This window comes from Coregonus lavaretus (genome assembly GCF_964263955.1).
Source record: "Coregonus lavaretus genome assembly, chromosome: 14".
Taxonomy (NCBI): Eukaryota; Metazoa; Chordata; class Actinopteri; order Salmoniformes; family Salmonidae; genus Coregonus; species Coregonus lavaretus.
The window spans coordinates 26,184,721-26,208,506 of record NC_140001.1 but is presented as its reverse complement, the minus strand read 5'-3'; the positions used below and the strand labels follow the sequence as shown (position 1 = coordinate 26,208,506).

Here is a 23,786-nt window from a genome sequence, read left to right as displayed (position 1 = left end):
TGGCCTGCCATGGCTGGCCCTCTGTGGTGCTGAGGCGGAAGTAGCTTCGGCACACAGCTTTATATTTCCTCTGTTTTAGTCCATAGCATGGATTATCAAGGCTAATATGGAAAGGTGCAGATATTGTGATGGATCAGCTTTATCTTATAACAATAGCTCTGTATCATTTGCTCCTCTTTTCAGTTCGCTGCAGCTAGCGAATGGAACAAGCTGCAAAATACACTCAAACTGGACAGTTTTATCTCCATCTCTACATTCAAATACCTTTTCATGGACACTTACTGACACTTGTGGCTGCTTTCGCATGATGTATTGTTGTCTCTATCTTTTTGCCCTTCGTGCTGTTGTCTGTGCCTAACAATGTTTGTACCATGTTTGTTCTGCTACCATGTGCTGCTGCCATGTTGTGTTGCTACCATGTTGTGTAGTTGTTATGTTGTGTTGCTACCATGTTGTGTTGTCATGTTGTGTTGCTGCCATATTGTGTTGTTGTCTTAGGTCTCTCTTTATGTAGTGTTGTAGTGTCTCTCTTGTCTTGATGTATGTTTTGTCCTACATTAAACATTTTATTCCCAGCCCCCGTCCCCACAGGAGGCCTTTTGCCTCTTGGTAGGCCGTCATTGTAAATAATAATTTGTTCTTAATTGACTTGCCTAGTTAAATAAAGGTAAAATGAAAAACATCTTTAGCTTTTTCGTAAGATATTGTGAATAGTGGTTATTATTATAAAGCTTATTGTCGCTCAAATATATCATTGGATTTCTCTTTTGATCTAAGTTTGATTATTATGTTGTTGCATTCTGTGACTATTCTCTGTCCATTTTATGCACAATCTCTAATGGAGTCATTGTTCTGTATCTATTCCATTAGTTTTTCCCTCATCTTTATTCTAATGTATTTAATGCTCTATGGAAATATAAATGTAAACAGTGAATTGATTTAAAAATATATATTTGAGTTATTATTTAGGATAAAAAAATGAATTCAAATCCTTACAGCATGTAGAAGGGAATATTTATTACAGAAAGTACACTCACAAATGATTAGAGAATAATGATGATTATTAATATTATTATTATTATTATTATTATTATTATTATTATTATTATTATTATTATTATCAACTAGTCTATTTGTAATATGCACACATATTGCTCTGAGTTCTATAATTGTGTCTGTATAGGCACATTTAGCAGAAGTCAAATTCATGACACATTCATAACACTGATTTTGTTTGCTCTTGCCAGGACAGATTAATAGCAGTCTAATGGGAAACGCCAAAAGCATGGCATATTCTTGTGTAATTCTGACCTTTAGAGTTGTCCTGAGGGAAGGGAGATCTAACAAGTTGCTACTAGCTCACTTTTCTCTTTACTTTTTTCTGGTTACTATCAATATGTCCAGTAACTTTCCAAAAGTGGTGACTTGATTTTGGAATGTAAATGGGGATGGTCTGTATCCTGTCACATGATGCTGAACCTGCTGATGCCACAACCTCCAACAGAGGGCAGCCAAATTCAAAAAAAAATCTGACCAATTTACTGTGTTCACTGTTTCTCATACTGTATATTTAAATTAACACAATATGAGCAGTGGGTTTCCAGCAGTTTGGTTTATAACCACAAATGGTTGACATGACTGGATCAATTTTCCTTGTTTTGAATGACCAGCCTGGTCTTATAGACTAGACGTAACATAGCAAACATAAATCCGGGACACTGAAATTAGTATGATATGTTATGTTTGGTATGGTCAGTTGTGTAAAGTACTTAAGCAAAAATACTTGAAAGTACTAATTAAGTAGTTTTTTGGGGTATCTGTACTGTACTTTACTATTTATATTTTTGACAACTTTTACTTTTACTTCACTACATTCCTAAAGAAAATTATGTACTTTTTACTCCATACATTATCCCGGACACCCAAAAGTACTCGCTACATTTTGAATGCTTAGCAGGACAGGAAAATTGTCTAATTCACGCACTTATCAAGAGAACATCCCTGGTCATCCCTACTGCCTCTGATCTGGAGGACTCACTAAACACATGCTTTGTTTGTAAATTATGTCTGAGTGTTGGAGTGTGCCCTGGCTATCCGTAAAACATATTTTTTTTAATGGTGCTGTCTGGTTTGCTTAATATAAAGAATTTGAAATTATTTATACTTTTACTTTTGATACTTAAGTATATTTAAAACCAAATACTTTTTACTCAAGTAGGGTTTTACTGGGTGACTTTCACTTTTACTTGAGTCATCTTCTATTAAGGTATCTTTACTTTTACTCAAGTATGACAATTGGGTACTTTTCCCACCACTGGGTATGGTTACATAAGACAGAAGGTTTGTCGGGGTCTAGCAGCCCAAGGTTGCGTGTTCGAATCTCATCATGAACAATTTTAGCATTTTAGCTAATTAGCAACTTTGCATATACTTACCACTTTTTAGCTACTTTGCAACTACTTAGCATTTTAGCTAACCCTTCCCCTAACCCTAACCTTTTAACCTAACTCCTAACCCTAACCCCTAGCCTAGCTAACGTTATCCATCTAGCTAACATTAGCCACAACAAATTGGAATTCCTAAAATATCATATGTATTGCAAATTAGTAACATATTGTATGAATTGCAATTCATAACATATCATACGAATTGTAATTCGTAACATATCATATGAAATGGATGAATGACATCCACAAATTACCACATAACATACGAAACGTAACATATCCTACTAAATGGAGGGAGACAGATTTACATTTACTGTGTTATATCTACCCATGAGTCCAGGTTGGAATGACATAGGCTTTTTGAGTTACCATTGCACATTTTCAAGATAATCTCAAAAACAACAGTTTGAAATGAGGTACAGTTGAGAGGGAAGTGATGCCATTAGCCTATTTTGCAATGAGGTCAACACACTGCCACCATGCCAAGTCCCCTGTGAGAGACCTAGCCCTGGCCCTGGCCCTGGCCCTGGCCCAGTAGAGACTACTTTATCAGATTACCAGCTCACTGAATCAATCATGGATGTCTGAGCTGCTGCAGAGATTCAAATGTAGAATTTCATCTTGAGTTTTTTTTTTTTTTTTTTTTGGACGTTTGAAATGGAAAAACCCCAACTGATTCTCAGTAGCAGGTAAGATTTTTTTTTTTGTTTGTTTATTTATTTCACCTTTATTTAACCAGGTAAACCAGTTGAGAACAAGTTCTCATTTACAACTGCGACCTGGCCAAGATAAAGCAAAGCAGTGCGATAAAAACAACAACACAGAGTTACATATGGGGTAAAACAAAACAAAGTCAAAAATACAACAGAAATACATATATATACAGTGTGTGCAAATGTAGCAAGTTATGGAGGTAAGGCAATAAATAGGCTATAGTGCAAAATAATTACAATTAGTATTAACACTGGAATGATAGATGTGCAAGAGATGATGTGCAAATAGAAATACTGGGGTACAAATGAGCAAAATAAATAACAATATAGGGATGAGGTAGTTGGGCGGGCTAATTTCAGATGGGCTGTGTACAGGTGCAGTGATCGGTAAGGTGCTCTGACAACTGATGCTTAAAGTTAGTGAGGGAGATAAGTGTCTCCAGCTTCAGAGATTTTTGCAATTTGTTCCAGTCATTGGCAGCAGAGAACTGGAAGGAATGGCGGCCAAAGGAGGTGTTGGCTTTGGGGATGACCAGTGAGATATACCTGCTGGAGCGCAGACTACGGGTGGGTGTTGCTATGGTGACCAATGAGCTAAGATAAGGCGGGGATTTGCCTAGCAGTGATTTATAGATGGCCTGGAGCCAGTGGGTTTGGCGACGAATATGTAGTGAGGACCAGCCAACAAGAGCGTACAGGTCACAGTGGTGGGTAGCGTATGGGGCTTTGGAGACAAAACGGATGGCACTGTGATAGACTACATCCAATTTGCTGAGTAGAGTGTTGGAGGCTATTTTGTAAATGACATCGCCGAAGTCAAGGATCGGTAGGATAGTCAGTTTTACGAGGGCATGTTTGGCAGCATGAGTGAAGGAGGCTTTGTTGCGAAATAGGAAACCGATTCTAGATTTAACTTTGGATTGGAGATTCTTAATGTGAGTCTGGAAGGAGAGTTTACAGTCTAACCAGACACCTAGATATTTGTAGTTGTCCACATACTCTAGGTCAGACCCGTCGAGAGTAGTGATTCTAGTCGGGTGGGCGGGTGCAAGCAGCGTTCGGTTGAAGAGCATGCATTTAGTTTTACTAGTGTTTAAGAGCAGTTGGAGGCTACTGAAGGAGTGTTGTATGGCATTGAAGCTCGTTTGGAGGTTTGTTAACACAGTGTCCAATGAAGGGCCAGATGTATACAAAATGGTGTCGTCTGCGTAGAGGTGGATCTGAGAGTCACCAGCAGCAAGAGCGACGTCATTGATATACACAGAGAAAAGAGTCAGCCCAAGAATTGAACCCTGTGGCACCCCCATAGAGACTGCCATAGGTCCAGACAACAGGCCCTCCGATTTGACACATTGAACTCTATCTGAGAAGTAGTTGGTGAACCAGGCGAGGCAGTCATTTGAGAAACCAAGGCTATTTAGTCTGCCAATAAGAATGCGGTGGTTGACAGAGTCGAAAGCCTTGGCCAGGTCAATGAAAACGGCTGCACAGTACTGTCTATTATCGATCGCGGTTATAATATCGTTTAGGACCTTGAGCGTGGCTGAAGTGCACCCATGACCAGCTCGGAAACCGGATTGCATAGCGGAGAAGGTACGGTGGTATTCGAAATGGTCGGTGAAATGGTCGGTGATCTGTTTAGGTGGCTACTTCTTTTGTTATTTTTAAAATGGCAAGTTACTATTATAAATTCTCCTCTCCCTATGAACAAAAGATGTGGTGGATATGGCGATGGTTTGAAAGTGGCACCTACAATTCTTGAATTTTTTATTTTGTAACTTTTCACAGGAGCTGAACAAAGAAATGATCCAATATAGATAAACAAAAACCCTGAAGAAGACCACATTCTTTACCTGTCACCTATATAATTGTATTGCTCTATTAGTGGAAATTCCAACTAGGCTCCTGATCATCTCTTCTCCCCTATGTGAACCAGGTACTGTATGTGGAATATGCTCCAGGCATACAGCATTCTGTTGTTTGCATTGGAGGCTGTAACTACCTGCTTTACATGTGTAGTCATTGAGCATGGGGGAATTCCTTATTGTTGAAAGACTAATGTAATTTCTGGTTAAGCAGTAATTATTTACTCTGGTTCATTTCCCACAGTTTAGTTTTGTCATGCTTTAAAAATATATAATTTTTACTGTTCTCAAAGATCTCAAAGTGTTGGATAACACAGAAAATGGTGTTAGATAAAACAAATAAAAACATGGTCTCTTCTGTTAGAATGTAGGTACTGTCCAGCCCCTTATTCCTCCCTTTTTTATTTTCTTGTGATGAGTCATGTTTTGTGTATAAACTACAGGTATGTGCAGACAGAGGAGTATAAAGCCAGCGAACACTCCCACCACCTCAGAACTACTCAACCTACTGTAGGTGTACTATGTGGCTATGCATTACATTACAGAGGATACTAAGAGCAAACTGTATACGATGGTCAGCAGAAGCCTTGGTAAGGATGGTCTCTTTATTGATAAATTATGACAACTGTGTTGTAATTGTAATAGGAGAAAAATTATACCTGTAGTATATTTTAATAGATATAGACCTACCACTTATATTATAACGGTCTTATGTCAAGTTCATCTTTATATCTACAAACATTAAAATATTTTTCCTTCAATTAATCATACACATTTACGTCAAGGGGTTCTGGAAGGCACAGATGACAGCAACGCCATTAATTCACAGCACTGACATCCTGTACATGGCCAGTTACCCATGGCTGTGGCAGATCCTCGAGGAAGACCAATCTGTAATTTATGATAAACAATTGAATGAGATTTTCTGGCAACCAGCCATATAATCTGTTTTATTTATTTGTATTGTTATTATGGCTTGACTAGGAATTAGATTTACTACTAACAAGAAATCTGCTATGCAGAGGCTTCTCTGGTCCAGGGTGAGAGGGGGCTAAATTATTATTAATATGAATGAAAGTTTAGGACAGGTTAATGGGGAGATACAATTTAATGTAAGACAAATCAGATAACTTGTTGAGGGCACTGTAAACAGGTATGTGATGTAAACAAGCCTCTTCCTTAACCAGGTCACTCTCCTGTATTTATCTATCAACATACTGTAACTGCCTTTCTTGCTGGCAGTGTTAACGCAAAACCAAAAGAATAATAACACTAATATAATCTCATATCCTCTTTTGCAAGTAACATTCAGTATTTGTATTGATCCCTAAATGAGAATTGCTGTCATTTAAGATTCTTTGACAACATACTTTCCTATACTGATGCAATCTACTTTGTTGGCTTGCATAGAATCAATTTCAGTAAAGCAGTAAAGCAGTTTAATTCTCAGTCACCTTCATATATTCATTTCTATGTTGTTTTGATCGTTTTCATCTTTATGTCTGTCAACAACAGCTATCTTTTTCATCGCTGACTGAGGTACTGTAGCATTCCATTGATTAACCCTACTTCCCCTTTTTAAATCTCCTTTAGAGTCTGAGCCAGCACACGTTTGTGGACCCCGCTGCCTGGGCCCCTTGACCTTCCATAGGGAGGCGGTGGGGGCGTTGGTGAGCCTGAGCCAGGGGGCCAGACGGGCAGACAGGACTGGGGGTACCTTCAGACATGGCCTGGTGTTCAGCAGCCGCCCGGTACGGGTCCAGGAGAGGGTGCGTCTGCGAGTGGAGCGGTGTGAGCTGAACTGGCATGGAGCCATGCGTATGGGCTTCACCACTGTACCTCCAATTGCCGGAGCCTTGCCCTCCCTGGCCATCCCAGACCTCACAGACATCCCTGGTCACTGGGTCGCTCCTGTGCCTGAGACGTGCTGCCTGGCAAGCTCAGAGCTGGAGTTCTGGGTCTCCTGTGGCGGTACAGTGTATTTCAGGAATGCCAACGGCCGACAACACAAACTGCTGGAGGGAGTAGACCTCAGCCGGCCCCTGTGGGCCATAATTGATGTGTATGGGCAGACCTGCTCTGTGCTCTTACTGGGTAAGTTCAGAAATCAATGGAACATGTATGAATGAACAGTGCAGTCTGTCTGTCCTTCTCATTTTACTCTGTCACACAGAGTGATTCTTGGTAGTCCTAAACAAATCTACTTTGAAACAAAAGTATACACCTCACACACATGGTTATGGGCTTAAAAAAAGAAGACACCTGTACCATGTCAGATATAGAGTTGAAATGTTAAATTTTGAGTTTGCATCCCAATATTATGCTTTATATACATCACAGAAGACAAAACTGTTTGGCATAGAAACATCAGATTTTCATCAGGTAAAAAAAAAAAATCTTTATTAATTATGAAATTATGAAAAATATTAATAACATTCCACCCATGAGGCAAAGAGGGCGCTTTTGGTCATTGAATGCAGGAAAGGGCTACTGATGTCCAACTGTCAGTGACTAACTACACATCTGGTTATCTCTTGTAGGTTCGGAGAAGAAATACTTTTTGTGGAATCGAAAATCCTGTCCTGCTCCTCAACTGCATTCCTCCTGTTCTGCTCATCAGAGACATACCTCGCTCAATGTAGAAAGCTATGTGAATGTGAAGCAAATTTGTGATGACAGCCATGACAGATGTCTTCTTCCCTGTCCAGCCAATAAGCAGACATCAGGTAAGCGTCACAATGATACAACAAACTCCTGCTATCTTGTTTTTAATTCTTTTTAATATAAAATATCCTTCATTTGAATGTATTTACTTGATATCTCATCTAGCTATTCTTAAAATAAAAACATTCAATACTATTTCTGCTTGGCAAACCAAAAATGTTCCCAAGGCTAACATTTTACACACTTGTACTATTGTGTAGCGAAACATTTATAGAAACATCTAAGCCACACTAGTTCAAGGACATACTGTGGGTACAGTACATGTTAGCCTCACATAGGAGTGACCAACCTTATGGACACCACACCACTAACCACCCTAACTTCAAAGCCATGCCGAGCCGGGTCCCACTTGACCTCACAGTTCATGTAACTGAGCATATCTGTCCTGATTGCAGACAGTGAGAGTGTGGAGGACTGCACGGTGTGTATGAGCCAGGAGGCCTGTATCACCCTGCAGTGTGGCCACCAGTGCCTGTGTCTCCAGTGTGCCACCAGAGTGATCCAAGAGTTTGGAACCTGCCCTCTGTGTCGCCAGAACATCAAGAGCTTCCTGCAAACTAAACGCCCCAGGCACAGACCATCACATGACAAACTGATATGATGATATGATCAAATGCTGTTGAGGGACACTACTGTACCTAGTGCACCACAATAAGGCTGAGAAGAGGAAGATAATGAATGTGACCTGCCAGATATGCTACAATTGGCATAAATTGCACAATAATAATAATATAATAATATGCCATTTAGCAGACGCTTTTATCCAAAGCGACTTACAGGCATGTGCGCATACATTTTTACGTATGGGTGGTCCCGGGGATCGAACCCACTACCCTGGCGTTACAAGCACCATGCTCTACCAATTGAGCTACAGAGGCAAAAAAGACTTGAATGTGTAAAACTATATTCTCCTGTACATGCACTTTACTTTACTTGACTGTGATCTATTACATATATAAGAGGGACTTCTTGTGGTGATAACTATTCTGTTTGATATATAACTGTTTTAGGACCAAATATCAATCACTGCCTTTTAGACTCTATATTTACTACCCTAACCCTTACTGTGTTTTTACTGTCTACTTTTTGTATCTGTTATTTAAGACATGTTGTGTGTTGTAGAATGATATATGTGTTTTATATGTGTAATAAAAGCCATGAATATAGCTGTTACTGGGACTAGTGTGGTCTGCTCCCTTAGTGAAGAAGTACTTATGCAGCTCACCATGATACATATTTCTGATTATAACATTTAATTACAAAGACATTTAATAACACAGAGTTACTGGGTAGATGCGGATGATTATCTGCATGCCAACATATTTTCTGTCTCTGTTTAGGGCCGTACGCCTTTGAATAGTTCATGACCACATCCAGGCTCAACGCTAACCCTAACCCTAACTTCATGTCCACACTCCAGCTCAACCCTAACCCTAGCTTCATGTCCACACTCCAGCTCAACCCTAACCCCAACCCTAACCCTAGCTTCATGTCCTGTGATGAGTGTGATAGAAGGAGTCAGGCGCAGGAGGGTAAATCACTGAATACAGAGTTTATTCCTTTCCGTCACAGTTGCGCTGGATAGCGACATACAAACATAGGCACAGGGGAAACTCTCTACCCTGGCAATCACGGTATGGAAATACTCCAAACGATATACAAGCATAGGGGAATAAATCTACCCCAGCAATACAATAAGAGAGTAGCTCAACCGCGCTACTCTACTCTCACATGGAACAATCACCCACACAGACAAGGGAGCAGAGGGAACACTTATACACAGACTAATGAGGGGATGAGAACCAGGTGTGTGTGATTAACAAGACAAGACAAGTGGAGTGATGATAATGGGAGCGGCAGTGGTTAGTAAGCCGGTGACGACAAACGCCGAAACCTGCCCAAACAAGGAGGGGAGGCAGCCTCGGTGGAAGTCGTGACATGTCCACACTCCTTCTCAACCCTAACCATAACCCTAACCCTAGCTTCATGTCCACACTCCAGCTCAACCCTAACCCTAACCATAACCCTAACCCTAACCCTAACCCTAGCTTAATGTCCATACTCCAGCTCAACCCTAACCCTAACCATAACCCTAACCCTAGCTTCATGTCCACATCCATGCTCAACCCTAACCCTAACCATAACCATAACCCTAACCCTAGCTTAATGTCCATACTCCAGCTCAACCCTAACCCTAACCATAACCCTAACCCTAGCTTCATGTCCACACTCCAGCTCAACCCTAACCCTAACCATAACCCTAACCCTAGCTTCATGTCCACACTCCAGCTCAACCCTAAACTTAATAATGATTTATTTATTTATAAATACTTTGCTTGGATCTTTAGTGTGTGTTCCTTTTATTTGTATGATACTTTAAGGGAGGCTTCTATAGCACTTACTCTCCTCCCCTTAATGCACTTCATTTGCCTATATTAGCACTTACACTTTTCTTTTACCTTTAATTTGTACTTGTTTTATTTGCATGATACTTTAAGATCTTTGAATGTGTTTTCTTTTCAAATATATGGGAGGTTTTATTAGCATTTACTACCCTTCCCTTAATGCACTTGATTTTTTCATATTAGCACTTATAACTTTATGAATTATAAGACTTGTTTATTTAGTATTATTTATTATCTATTTCTTTAAAGCTGCAATATGTAATTCTTCGGGCAACCGACCAAATTCACATAGAAATGGGTGTTATAGATCTGACGTTCTCAGCGAAAACAAGTCTAAGAAGCGGTAGATCTGTTCTATGTACACTACTTCTATGCTTCCCATTCTTAAGTTTCGTTTTTGTGTTTTCTACTTTTGGTTTTGTACACCAGCTTCAAACAGCTGAAAATACAATATTTTTGGTTATGGAAAGTATTTCACAGCAGTTTAGATGGTATAATGATTCTCTACATGATACTTACTTGTTTTGTCGTCCGGGTTTGGCCGGTGTAGGCCGTCATTGTAAATAAGAATTTGTTCTTAACTGACTTGCCTAGTTAAATAAAGGTAAAATAAATTAAATTAAATAAACTGAAATTAGGCGAACTATTAGAATTTTAGCAACCAGGAAATGGCAGAGCGATTTCTGCATAGCGCATCTTTAATTGTCTAGATATTTAGAGATTTTGATTCTGTGGTGGTCTCTTCTCCCAACAAAAAGGCCTTATATTGGACTTTATTTCCACAGCTCCTGAACATGTACTCTATGAGCGTCATGCATTTGGACCCACCTGTGGCCATAGGATGCCATCTAGTGGCCTATTACAAACACTACAGGGTTAATTCTTAATGTGAGCACTAAGCAGTGTTGTGTTGTTAATGAAGAACAACGGTCAACATCCACCAGCTCACAATGATGAATGTTGATTTATTCCTACAAATGACCGCATGGCAGGAGACTTCAAATACAGGGAAGTATTCAAGGTGAGTCAATGATTTGTCGTTTTTTAGGACAACATGATGTTAAATAGCTTACAATCTTCAACAGATGGCCTAATGTGAGAACTTCTAAATTCAAGAGGTAGCTCAATTCAAGAGTTTAACATTCAAACAAAGCCACAACTAGTGATGTGACTTAAGCCACATTGACGCCAATGCTATAACCTACAAAATATCTCAGAAACCTTTCTTAAAGTATGGTTAGTGTGATGGGTGATGGTCATGTGCCATAATGCTGAAAGTCTGGAACAGTGGGTTTTCTCTGATGAGGAGATGATGTGGAGAGAGGGGAACAGAGAGGGATGTGACCTTTGGTTGTTGATCTCACAAGCACAGCCAGGCTGTTAAATATTTATATTGGATGACAGACCAGAGTTGGGTGCAGTCAAGACAGAGAAAGAGAGAGAGAGCCAGAGAGAAGAAGAATTCGCCAGTCCACCATAGGCCTGAGGAATATCTGAGGACTGAGTCAGACGCTGGGAAAGACAGAGGAACCAGCCAGCTGGGTTGTCAGGAATACTAACAGAACTAAGGAAACTCTGTGGACAGACATAGGAGAAATAACTTAACAGAGGCATCACGCCTATAGGGGGCATAAGAGCACGTGCCCCCTCAGATTTGTCCTGTTTAAAAAACATTTTTATGTTAAATTAATTACTAAACTTAATTTTGAAGCCCACGTTTTATCATAAAAATGTATTCTCCCTAGTATGTGGTTCCTTCCAAGGTGCACTGTGGAGCAGAGATATGCTAGACAGAATGCTAGATAGTCTAGTGCAGGGATGGGCAACTCCAGTCCTCTGGTCTGGAGTGGTGCCAAACTTTTTCCCAATCCCTAGCAAACACAGCTGATTAAACTAATTGCTTTGTAAACAGAAGATTATGATTAGTTGATTATTGTAGTCAGATGTGTTATCTGGGGCTGGGGTAAAAGTGTTACACCAATTAGGCCCCCTAGGACTGGAGTAGCCAATCCCTGCTCTAGTGCGTGCAGACACTGGCCATGTCTGAATACCCATACTGGTGTCCTAAATATTAGGCTGTTTGAGTATGCAAAAAAAGTAAGTTTAATAGTATGAGACATTTAGAAAATCGAATATACTTTAAATGCCCTGATGTCATACTCTTTTCGGCTTTGACAACAGCTGATCAATTAGATATGAGGATGCGCTACTGAAATCAATGAATAATGGGAAACAACGTAATCACGCATGACGCATTCTCAGTATGCGAAAAAATAAGAGTATGTGAACTTTAGAAACTGTAGTATGGTTCAAATGCCAGGATGTTATACTCATTTCGGCTCTTCATCTAGTAGAATTCGATGCACACTTTTCCACAATGGATTGCGTTGCGGCTGTGGCATCTGCATACTTTTTACTAAACAGTACGTGCTAAATAGTATGTGACGATGAGTACATAGTATGTAATTTAAGTATGTAGTACGCTAGTATGGGTATTCGGACACAGCCAATATCATGTGGAGGAGGTGAGAGAGTGTCGAGTGATACACACAGCGTTTGATTTGATTTTAGTTGCCGGTGATGGGCAGGACTCGCAGGAGGTATGTTTGTAAATTAATTTGATCAAGCTATGTAGGCTATTGAATAAATACAACTAAAATGTTTTGTTGTTTGTCTGTAATACTAGCCACCTAGCAATTTTATGAAGTTGGCATTAGCTAGCCAGCTAGATTGTTTCCCAATCTCCCAACCTCCTAGCTAGCTACCAAGACATTTCAGGCTATCAATCAAGTTAGAGTAGCTTGTCTAACTATTTTAGCTGCCATGCCTGCTGGCAAGGTTGCTAGACTTTAGAAAATACTAAAATATATTTAATTATTGAGTTATGATACTATATACCATTGTGGCAGTTGTACTAAACTCACCTACTCATTTAAGGGGTTTTCTTTATTTTGACTATTTTCTATATTGTAGAATAATAGTGAAGACATCAAAACTATGAAATAACACATATGGAATCATGTAGTAACCAGAAAAGTGTTAAACAAATTTGAGATTCTTCAAAGTAGCCACCCTTTGCCTTGATGACAGCTTTGCACACTCTTGGCATTATCTCAACCAGCTTCACCTGGAATGCTTTTCCAACAGTCTTGAAGGAGTTCCCACATATGCTGAGCACTTGTTGGCTGCTTTTCCTTCACTCTGCGGTCAACTCATCCCAAACCATCTCAATTGGGTTGAGGTCATGGGATTGTGGAGGCCAGGTCATCTGATGCAGCACTCCATCACTCTCCTTCTTGGTCAAATAGCCCTTACATAGCCTGGAGGTGTGTTGGGTCATTGTCCTGTTGAAAAACAAATGATAGTCCCACTTAGCCCAAACCAGATGGGTTGGCGTATCACTACAGAATGCTGTGGTAGCCATGCTGGTTAAGTGTGCCTTGAATTCTAAATAAATCACAGACAGTGTCACCAGCAAAGCACCCCCACACCATCAAACCCCCTCCTCCATGCTTCACGGTGGGAACCACACATGCGGAGATCATCCGTTCACCTACTCTGCATCTCACAAAGACACGGCGGTTGGAACCAAAAATCTCTCATTTGGACTCATCAGACCAAAGGACAGATTTCCACCAGTCTAATGTCCATTGCTCGTGTTTCTTGGCCCAAGCAAGTCTCTTCTTATTATTGGTGTCCTTTAGTAGTGGTTTCTTTGCAGCAATAGACCATGAAGGCCTGATTCATGCAGTCTCCTCTGAACAGTTGATGTTGAGATGTGTCTGTTACTTGAACTCTGTGAAGCGTTTATTTGGTCTGCAATTTCTGAGGCTGGTAACTCTAATTAACTTATCCTCTGCAGTAGAGGTAACTCTGGGTCTTCCTTTCCTGTGGCGGTCCTCATGAGAGCCAGTTTCATCATAGCGCTTGAGGGTTTTTGCGACTGAACTTGAAGAAACTTTCAAAGTTCTTGAAATTTTCCGGATTGACTGACCTTCATATCTTAAAGTAATGATGGACTTTTGTTTCTCTTTGCTTATTTGAGCTGTTCTTGCCATAATATGGACTTGGTCTTTTACCAAATAGGGCTATCTTTTGTATACCACCCCTACCTTGTCATAACACAACTGATTGGCTCAAACGCATTAAGAAGGAAAAACTGTTAATTGAAATGCATTCCAGGTGACTACCTCATGAAGCTGGTTGAGAGAATGTCAAGAGTTTGCAAAGCTGTCATCAAGGCAAAGGGTGGCTACTTTGAAGAATCTCAAATAAAACATATATTTTGATTTGTTTAACACTTTTTTGGTTACTACATGATTCCATATGTGTTATTTCATAGTTTTATGTCTTCACTATTATTCTACAATGTAGAAAATAGTCAAAATAAAGAATAACCTTTGAATGAGTAGGTGTGTCCAAACTTTTGACTGATACTGTACATATTCTTTCAGCAAATTAAGCATAATGATTATGGGTCTAGATTGCACGAAAAAGTCATATTTTCCCTAACCCCTAACCCTAACCCTTCCCCTTACCATATCCCTAACCTTAAACCTAACCCGTAACCCTAACCCTAAACCTAACTCCTAAACCTAACCACTAACCCCTTAGCTTAAAATAGCCTTGGTTCTCATGAGGACGTGGGTAATGTCCTCACGAGGGAGAATTTTCCTTGTTTTACTATCCTTGTGGGGATTTTGGGGGATGTTAGGTCCCCACAAGGACACTCTTGCACACTCACACACTCTTCAGTTATTTAGAATGGACTTGTGGTTCTATAAATGAAGGAAACATAAACAAACAGAGAGATGGAGCTTTGTATATGGTCCATTACAAAATTTGAGCCACACAAAAGTACGTAGCTACAGTATGTCACTGCGTGCAGGCTACAGCGCCTCTCGTGTGAATTCTTATGTGGAATATAAGAAATTGGCATATTTGTAGGTGGTAGATGTATTTTTCGTTAGGGAAAATATTGTTTTTTTTAGATCAATTGTTTTATTATGTTCAAGGCAAGCAATAGGCAGAATAAATTATTAGTGACCTCAGTCGGCATGGGTTCGAATCCAGCCCATTGCCCTTTGACTCACCCTCCCCCTATCTTCCCCTTCTTTCCACAACTGTTCTATCTCTTCAACAAAAGGAGTGGGACTGCCACCACTCCTTAAAAAAATACCCTTAAGAAAGTATCAATCATTGGACAAATAACAATGACATAGATTGTGAGGGTATGTCCAACATAAAACATGATTATAAATGATACAAGGTAGGCTAAATTGATTCATAGAACATGCACAGACCTAGCAATCATCAATAGATGCTATGCTAACTGACTCCACCAATGAAAGAGAAAACAAACAAAAAAATAGAAAATAAGCACTATATGCTGAGATTCAGGTTGGAGATTTTGAGGTGGAAATTAAAAACTTAAGAGGACTTATTAGCCTCGAATACAAGTTTGCTCTTGGAGTTCCACCATCGGATCTTTCATTTTTCAATTAATTTAGATAGCATATAGCCTACATTAGGCCCACAGATTATTGCATTTATTCCAATGTTTTCAAGAAGTAAAACAAATAGTCTGATAATTTACACATCAAAGAAACGTTTCTCAGCTCAACAAAAGCTTATTTGAATAGGTTCAAATGCATAAACATCTTGACAGCATTTCGAAATGAAATATTAAAGCCACACAATACAGGCTTTCAATCCACAACAAGGATGACTTCAAATGCCGGCATCAAACTGAAAGTACAGTAGGCCTATGCTACTGTACAGTGGCTTGCGAAAGTATTCACCCCCTTGGCATTTTTCCTATTTTGTTGCCTTACAACCTGGAATTAAAATTGATTTTTTGAGGGTTTGTATCATTTGATTTACACAAGATGCCTACCACTTTGAAGATGCAAAATATTTTTTTATTGTGAAACAAACAAGAAATAAGACAAAAAAACAGAAAACTTGAGCGTGCATAACTATTCAATACTTTGTAGAGCCACCTTTTGCAGCAATTACAGCTGCAAGTCTCTTGGGGTATGTCTCTATAAGCTTGGCACATCTAGCCACTGGGATTCTTCCCATTCTTCAAGGCAAAACTGCTCCAGCACCTTCAAGTTTGGATGGGTTCCGCTGGTGTACAGCAATCTTTAAATCATACCACAGATTCTCAATTGGATTGAGGTCTGGGCTTTGTCTAGGCCATTCCAAGACATTTAAATGTTTCCCCTTAAACCACTCGAGTGTTGCTTTAGCAGTATGCTTAGGGTCATTGTCCTGCTGGAAGGTGAACCTCCGTCCCAGTCTCAAATCTCTGGAAGACTGAAACAGGTTTCCCTCAAGAATTTCCATGTATTTAGCGCCATCCATCATTCCTTCAATTCTGACCAGTTTCCCAGTCCCTGCCAATGAAAAACATCCCCACAGCATGATGCTGCCACCACCATGCTTCACTGTGGGGATGGCGTTCTCTGGGTGATGAGAGGTGTTGGGTTTGCGCCAGACATAACGTTTTCCTTGATGGCCAAAAAGCTCAATTTTAGTCTCATTTGACCAGAGTACCTTCTTCCATATGTTTGGGGAGTCTCCCACAAAAGCTTTTGGCGAACACCAAACGTGTTTGCTTATTTGTTTCTTTAAGCAATGGCTTTTTTCTGGCCACTCTTCCGTAAAGCCCAGCTCTGTGGAGTGTACGGCTTAAAGTGATCCCATGGACAAATACTCTGATCTCCGCTGTGGAGCTTTGCAGCTCCTTCAGGGTTATCTTTGGTCTCTTTGTTGGCTCTCTGATTAATGCCCTCCTTGCCTGCTCCGTGAGTATTGGTAGGCGGCCCTCTCTTGGCAGGTTTGTTGTGGTGCCATATTCTTTCAATTTTTTAATAATGGATTTAATGGTGCTCCGTGGGATGTTCAAAGTTTCTGATATTTTTTTATAACCCAACCCTGATCTGTACTTCTCCACAACTTTGTCCCTGACCTGTTTGGAGAGCTCCTTGGTCTTCATGGTGCCACTTGCTTGGTGGTGCCCCTTGCTTAGTGGTGTTGCAGACTCTGGGGCCTTTCAGAACAGGTGTATATATACTGAGATCATGTGACAGATCATGTGACACTTAGATTGCACACAAGTGGACTTTAGTTAACTAATTATGTGACTTCTGAAGGTAATTGGTTGCACCAGATCTTATTTAGGGACTTTTTACATTTACATTTTAGTCATTTAGCAGACGCTCTTATTCAGAGCGACTTACAGTTAGTGCATACATTTCTTCTTCTTTTTTTCATACTGGCCCACCGTGGGAATCGAACCCACAACCCTGGCGTTGCAAGTGCCATGCTCTACCAACTGAGCTACACGGGGCCATAGCAAAAGGGGTGAATACATATGCACGCACCACTTTTCCGTAATTTTTTTCCTTTCACTTCACCAATTTGGACTATTTTGTGTATGTCCATTACATGAAATCCAAATAAAAATCAATTTAAATTACAGGTTGTAATGCTACAAAATAGGAAAAACGCCAAGGGGGATGAATACTTTTGCAAGGCACTGTAGCTGGCGCATAACAGTTTAACAATGGAAATCTCACCTACTCCAAGGGCCAGCCACACCAAATCCATTACTACACTGAACAAAAATATAAACACAACATGTAAAGTATTGGTCCCATGTTTCATGAGCTGAAATAAAAGATCCCAGAAATTTTCCATATGCACAAAAAGCTTATTTCTCTCAAATTCTGTGCACAAATTACATCCCTTTTAGTGAGAATTTCTCCTTTACCAAGATAATCCATCCACCTGACAGGTGTGGCAGATCAAGAAGCTGAATAAACAGCATGATCATTACAGAGGTGCACGTTGTGCTGGGGACAATAAAAGGCCACTCTAAAATGTGCAATTGGCCACAGATGTCTCAAGTTTTCAGGGAGTGTGCAATTGGCATGCTGACTGCAGGAATGTCCACCAGAGCTGTTGCCAGATAATGTAATGTTAATTTCTCTACCACAAGCCGCCTCCAACGTTGTTTTAGAGAATTTGGCAGTACGGCCAACCGGCCTCACAACCGCAGACCACGTGTAACCACGCCAGCCCAGGACCTCCACATCCGGCTTCTTCACCTGCAGGATCGTCTGAGACCAGCCACCCGGAGAGCTGATGAAACTGAGGAGTATTTCTGTCTGTTATAAAGCCCTTTTGTCTGGAAAAACTCATTCTGATTGGCTGGGCCTGGCTCCCCAGTGGGTGGGCCTATGCCCTCCCAGGCCCACCCATGGCTGCACCCCTTGCCCAGTCATGTGAAATGCATAGATTAGGGCCTAATGAATTTATTTCAATTGACTGAGTTCCTTATATGAATTGTAACTCAGTATAATCGTTGAAATTGTTGCATGTTGTGTTTATATTTTTGTTTTTATAGAGTAAGGGCGATTTATGTATTTGACAAGCATTCAGTACAATAGAAATATAGTATTTCCTCATTTACCACAACAAATTTAATGTGGCAATTTACCCGACACTTTGTATGAATGGAAACTAATGTTGGTGTAGCCTAGTGCTATTATTTGATTTGTTTCCTGTTTATGTTACCCATTAAATACAACTGTCTTTAAAATAAAAATGTCTGGTATCATCATTTCTTATCAAGATCGGGGGTAAAACATCACCTGACTGTCCATTTTTGAATTTTGTAACTAAATCAACTCAATTTAGTTATTTGTGCCAGAACAGCATGGGGAATCGAACCCACGCGGACATTATAGGTCTACATGCTGATGGCAGCAGCCCTAAACCCTAGACCACCTCAGACCACAAATAAACTACATTTTGACAGTTGATTAGCAACCTTAGGTTCGCTCAAACCTTAAGACGTTCTCTTTTTTGATATTATATACTGTAGGTCTCCAAAATCATGGACTGAGTTTTTTGTGTTTTTTTGGTATTCAAATCAAAGTCGCTCTCTTTCATGCGCCATTGCGCTTCATTCCATAGGCTACCTCACTATTTTCAATTATTATAGGCCTATGTGTGCAATTAGTTTTGATAGGCTACAGTAGACTATATTTTAGATGTAGCCTACTGTACGGCTGCATTTCGGATACACTAGACACTTGTATTTGGCAGTGGAGACCAATATCTATCATGTGTTATTAAGCTATGTAAAACGAGAGTTGTTGATATGTCTGGATGCATTTCAGATACATTTTTGTACATTTGAATGTTGCAGTAATATGACCTAGAAGCCTACTGTAGTATTAGGACATTTATTAATATTATGTCTGATGCTTTTAGTGTTTGAGCGAGCAAGAGAGGGAGGATGATTTTGATAGCTGGCATTGGTCCAAATGACTCAATTGCACCACATGGAGAGAAATATGTTTTAAAATGGCGCCGACAGAGAGGGCTGCCTTGCTTCTAGTCCTTAGGAAACTTTGCAGTATTTAGTTTTTTTTTAAATGTATTATTTCTTCCATTGTTACACAGAAAACCTTAAGTGTTATTACATACAGCTGGGAAGAACTATTGGATATCAGAGCGGCGTCAATTTACCAACACTACGACAAGGAATACGACTTTCCCGAAGCGGATCCTTTGTCTGCACCACCCAGGGCATTGGAACTGATTCCAGAGGCCGACCCAAAACAACACCGCCGGAGGAGAGGCAGCCAGATCGGTCTTCTAGTCAGACTTAGGAGGTGTGCACACCGCCCATCGCTTCCGAGTATATTACTCGCTAATGTCCAGTCCCTAGATAACCAAGTGGACGAGATCAGGGCAAGGGTTGCTTTCCAGAGAGATATCAGGGATTGTAACATACTCTGTTTCACGGAAACATGGCTCTCTCGGGATATACTGTCCCCGTCCATACCGCCATCTGGGTTCTCAGAACATCGCGCCGACAGGAAGAAGAAGGGTGGGGGGGTTTGTTTCATGATTAACGACTCATGGTGTATTTGTAACAACATACAGGAACTCAAGTCATTTTGTTCACCTGACCTAGAATTCCTCACAATCAAATGCTGACCGTATTATCTCCCAAGAGAATTCTCTTCGGTTATTGTTACAGCGGTGTATATCCCCACTCAAGCCGATACCACGACGGCCCTCAAGGAACTTCACTGGACTTTATGCAAACAGGAAACCATATTTCCTGAGGCTGCATTTATTGTAGCTGGGGATTTTAACAAAGCAAATTTGAGGAGAAGGCTACCTAAATTCTATCAGCATATTGACTGTAGCACTCACGCTGGAAAAACACTGGATCACTGCTACACTAATTTCCGCAATGCATACAAGGCCCTCCCACGACCTCCTTTCGGCAAATATGACCACGACTCCATTTTGCTCCTCCCTTCCTATAGGCAGAAACTCAAACAGGAAGGAACCGTGCTAAGGACTATTCAACGCTAGTCTGACCAATCGGAATCCACGCTTCAAGATTGTTTTGATCACGCGGACTGGGATATGTTCCGGGTAGCCTCTGAGAATAATATAGACGTATACACTGATTCAGTGAGTGGGTTTATAAGGAAGTGTATAGGAGATGTCGTACCGACTATTAAAACCTACCCTAACCAGAAACCGTGGATAGATGGCAGCATTCGCGAAAAACTGAAAGCACGAACCACCACATTTATCCATGGCAAGGTGACGGGGAATATGGCAGAATACAAACAGAGTGGTCATTCCCTCCGCATGTCACGCCCTGGCTCTGGGGACTCTTATATGTTGAGCCAGGGTGTGGATTTTCTATGTGTGATTTTCTATGTTTTGTTCTAGTTCGTGTTTTCTATGTTGGCCAGGGTGGTTCCCAATCAGAGGCAGCTGATTCTCGTTGTCTCTGATTGGGAACCATACTTAGGCAGCCTGTTGGCACTAGTTATTTGTGGGATCTTGTTCTGTATAGGTTTGTGTTGGTGAACCTTTAGACTTCACGTATCGTTTTGTTGTTTTGTTGTTGGTGTCAAGTACTCATTAAAAGATGTACGCCTATCACGCTGCGCCTTGGTCCGGTTCCTATAACGATCGTGACACCGCAAGGCAATCAAACAGGCAAAACGTCAATATCGAGACAAAGTGGAGTCGCAATTCAACGGCTCAGACACGAGACGTATATGGCAGGGTTTACAGACAATCACGGACTACAATAGGAAAACCAGCCATGTCGTGTACACCGACGTCTTGCTGCCAGACAAGCTAAACAAGTTCTTTGCCCGCTTTGAGGATAACACAGTGCCACCGACGCAGCCAGCTACCAAGAACTGTGAGCTCTCCTTCTCCGTGGCCGACGTGAGTAAGACATTTAAACGTGTTAACCCTCGCAAGGCTGCCGGCCCAGACGGCATTCCTAGCCGCATCCTCAGAGCATGCGCAGACCAACTGGCTGGTGTGTTTTAAGGACATATTAAATCTCTCCCTATCCCAGTCTGCTGTCCCCACATGCTTCAAGATGGCCACCATTGTTCCTGTACACAAGAATGCTAAGGTAACTGAACTAAATGACTATCGCCCCGTAGCACTCACTTCTGTCATCATGAAGTGCTTTGAGAGACTAGTCAAGGATCATATCACCTCCACCTTACCTGTCACCCTAGACCCACTTCAATTTGCTTACCGCCCCAATAGGTCCACACACAATGCAATCGCCAACAAACTGCACGCTGCCCTATCCCATCTGGACAAGAGGAATACCTATGTAAGAATGCTGTTTATTGACTATAGCTCAGCATTCAACACCATAGCACCCTCCAAGCTCAACATTAAGCTTGAGGCCCTGGGTCTCAACCCCGCCCTGTGCAATTGGATCCTGGACTTCCTGACGGGCCGCCCCCAGGTGGCGAAGGTAAGAAACAACATCTCCACTTCACTGATCCTCAACACTGGGGCCCCACAAGGGTGTGTGCTCAGCCCCCTCCTGTACTCCCTGTTCACCCATGACTGCGTAGCCATGCACGCCTCCAACTCAATCATCAAGTTTGCAGACGACAGGAAACAGCAGAGGGAGTACATTTACATTTTTTACATTTTTAGTCATTTAGCAGACGCTCTTATCCAGAGCGACTTACAGTTAGTGAGTGCATACAATGTTTATTTGATTTATTTTAACATTTTTTAAATTATTATTATTATTTTTTTATTTTTTTTATTACTGGCCCCCCGTGGGAAACAAACCCACAACCCTGGCGTTGCAAACGCCATGCTCTACCAACTGAGCTACATCCCTGCCGGCCATTCCCTCCCCTACCCTGGACGACGCTGGGCCAATTGTGCGCCGCCCCATAATGCCACTTTAATAATGTTTACCCCCCTATCCACATTGACGGGACAGCAGTGGAGAAGGTGGAAAGTTTTAAGTTCCTCGGCGTACATATCACTGACAAACTGAAATGGTCCACCCACACAGACAGTGTGGTGAAGAAGGCGCATCAGCGTCTCTTCAACCTCAGGAGGCTGAAGAAATTTGGCCTGTCACCTAAAACCCCCAAACTTTTACAGATGCACAATTGAGAGCATCCTGTCGGGCTGTATCACCGCCTGGTACGGCAACTGCACCGTCCACAACCGCAGGGCTCTCCAGAGGGTGGTGCGGTCTGCACAACACATCACTGGGGGCAAACTACCTGCCCTCCAGGACACCTACAGCACCCGATGTCACAGGAAGGCCAAAAAGATAATCAAGGACAACTACCACCCGAGCCACTGCCTGTTCACCCCGTTATCATCCAGAAGGCAAAGTCAGTACAGGTGCACCAAAGCTGGGACCGAGAAACTGAAAAACAGCTTCTATCTCAAGGCCATCTGACTGTTAAACAGCCATCACTAGCACAGAGAGGCTGCTGCCTACATACAGACTTTAAAATCACTTTCCACTTTAATAAATGAAACACTAGTCACTTTAGTAATGTCACTTTAATAATGCCACTTTAATAATGTTTACATATCTTGCATTACTCGTCTCATATGTATATACTGTATTCTATACTATCTATTGCATCTTAGGCTATGCCGCTCTGACAATGACATTGCTCATCCATACAGTGGGGAAAAAAAGTATTTAGTCAGCCACCAATTGTGCAAGTTCTCCCACTTAAAAAGATGAGAGAGGCCTGTAATTTTCATCATAGGTACACGTCAACTATGACAGACAAATTGAGAAAAATTTTTTATTAGGAAATGGAAGACATACAAGACCACTGATAATCTCCCTTGATCTGGGGCTCCACGCAAGATCTCACCCCGTGGGGTCAAAATGATCACAAGAACGGTGAGCAAAAATCGCAGAACCACACGGGGGGACCTAGTGAATGACCTGCAGAGAGCTGGGACCAAAGTAACAAAGCCTACCATCAGTAACACACTACGCCGCCAGGGACTCAAATCCTGCAGTGCCAGACGTGTCCCCCTGCTTAAGCCAGTACATGTCCAGGCCCGTCTGAAGTTTGCTAGAGTGCATTTGGATGATCCAGAAGAGGATTGGGAGAATGTCATATGGTCAGATGAAACCAAAATATAACTTTTTGGTAAAAACTCAACTCGTCGTGTTTGGAGGACAAAGAATGCTGAGTTGCATCCAAAGAACACCATACCTACTGTGAAGCATGGGGGTGGAAACATCATGCTTTGGGGCTGTTTTTC

The 23,786-nt window shown here is 41.2% G+C and overlaps 1 protein-coding gene across 1 annotated transcript; it reads left to right on the top strand.

The window, feature by feature from the left end:
• Positions 1-5,554: 5,554 nt before the first annotated feature.
• LOC311140905 (E3 ubiquitin-protein ligase NEURL3-like) lies at positions 5,555-8,921 on the top strand (the record flags this gene model as incomplete). The annotated part of the gene is made up of 4 exons (XM_084176177.1): positions 5,555-5,615; positions 6,619-7,119; positions 7,566-7,751; positions 8,145-8,921. The coding sequence occupies 4 exons, from the start codon at positions 5,555-5,557 to the stop codon at positions 8,348-8,350; spliced, it is 954 nt and encodes a 317-aa protein (XP_084032303.1). The 3' UTR covers positions 8,351-8,921.
• Positions 8,922-23,786: the final 14,865 nt, after the last annotated feature.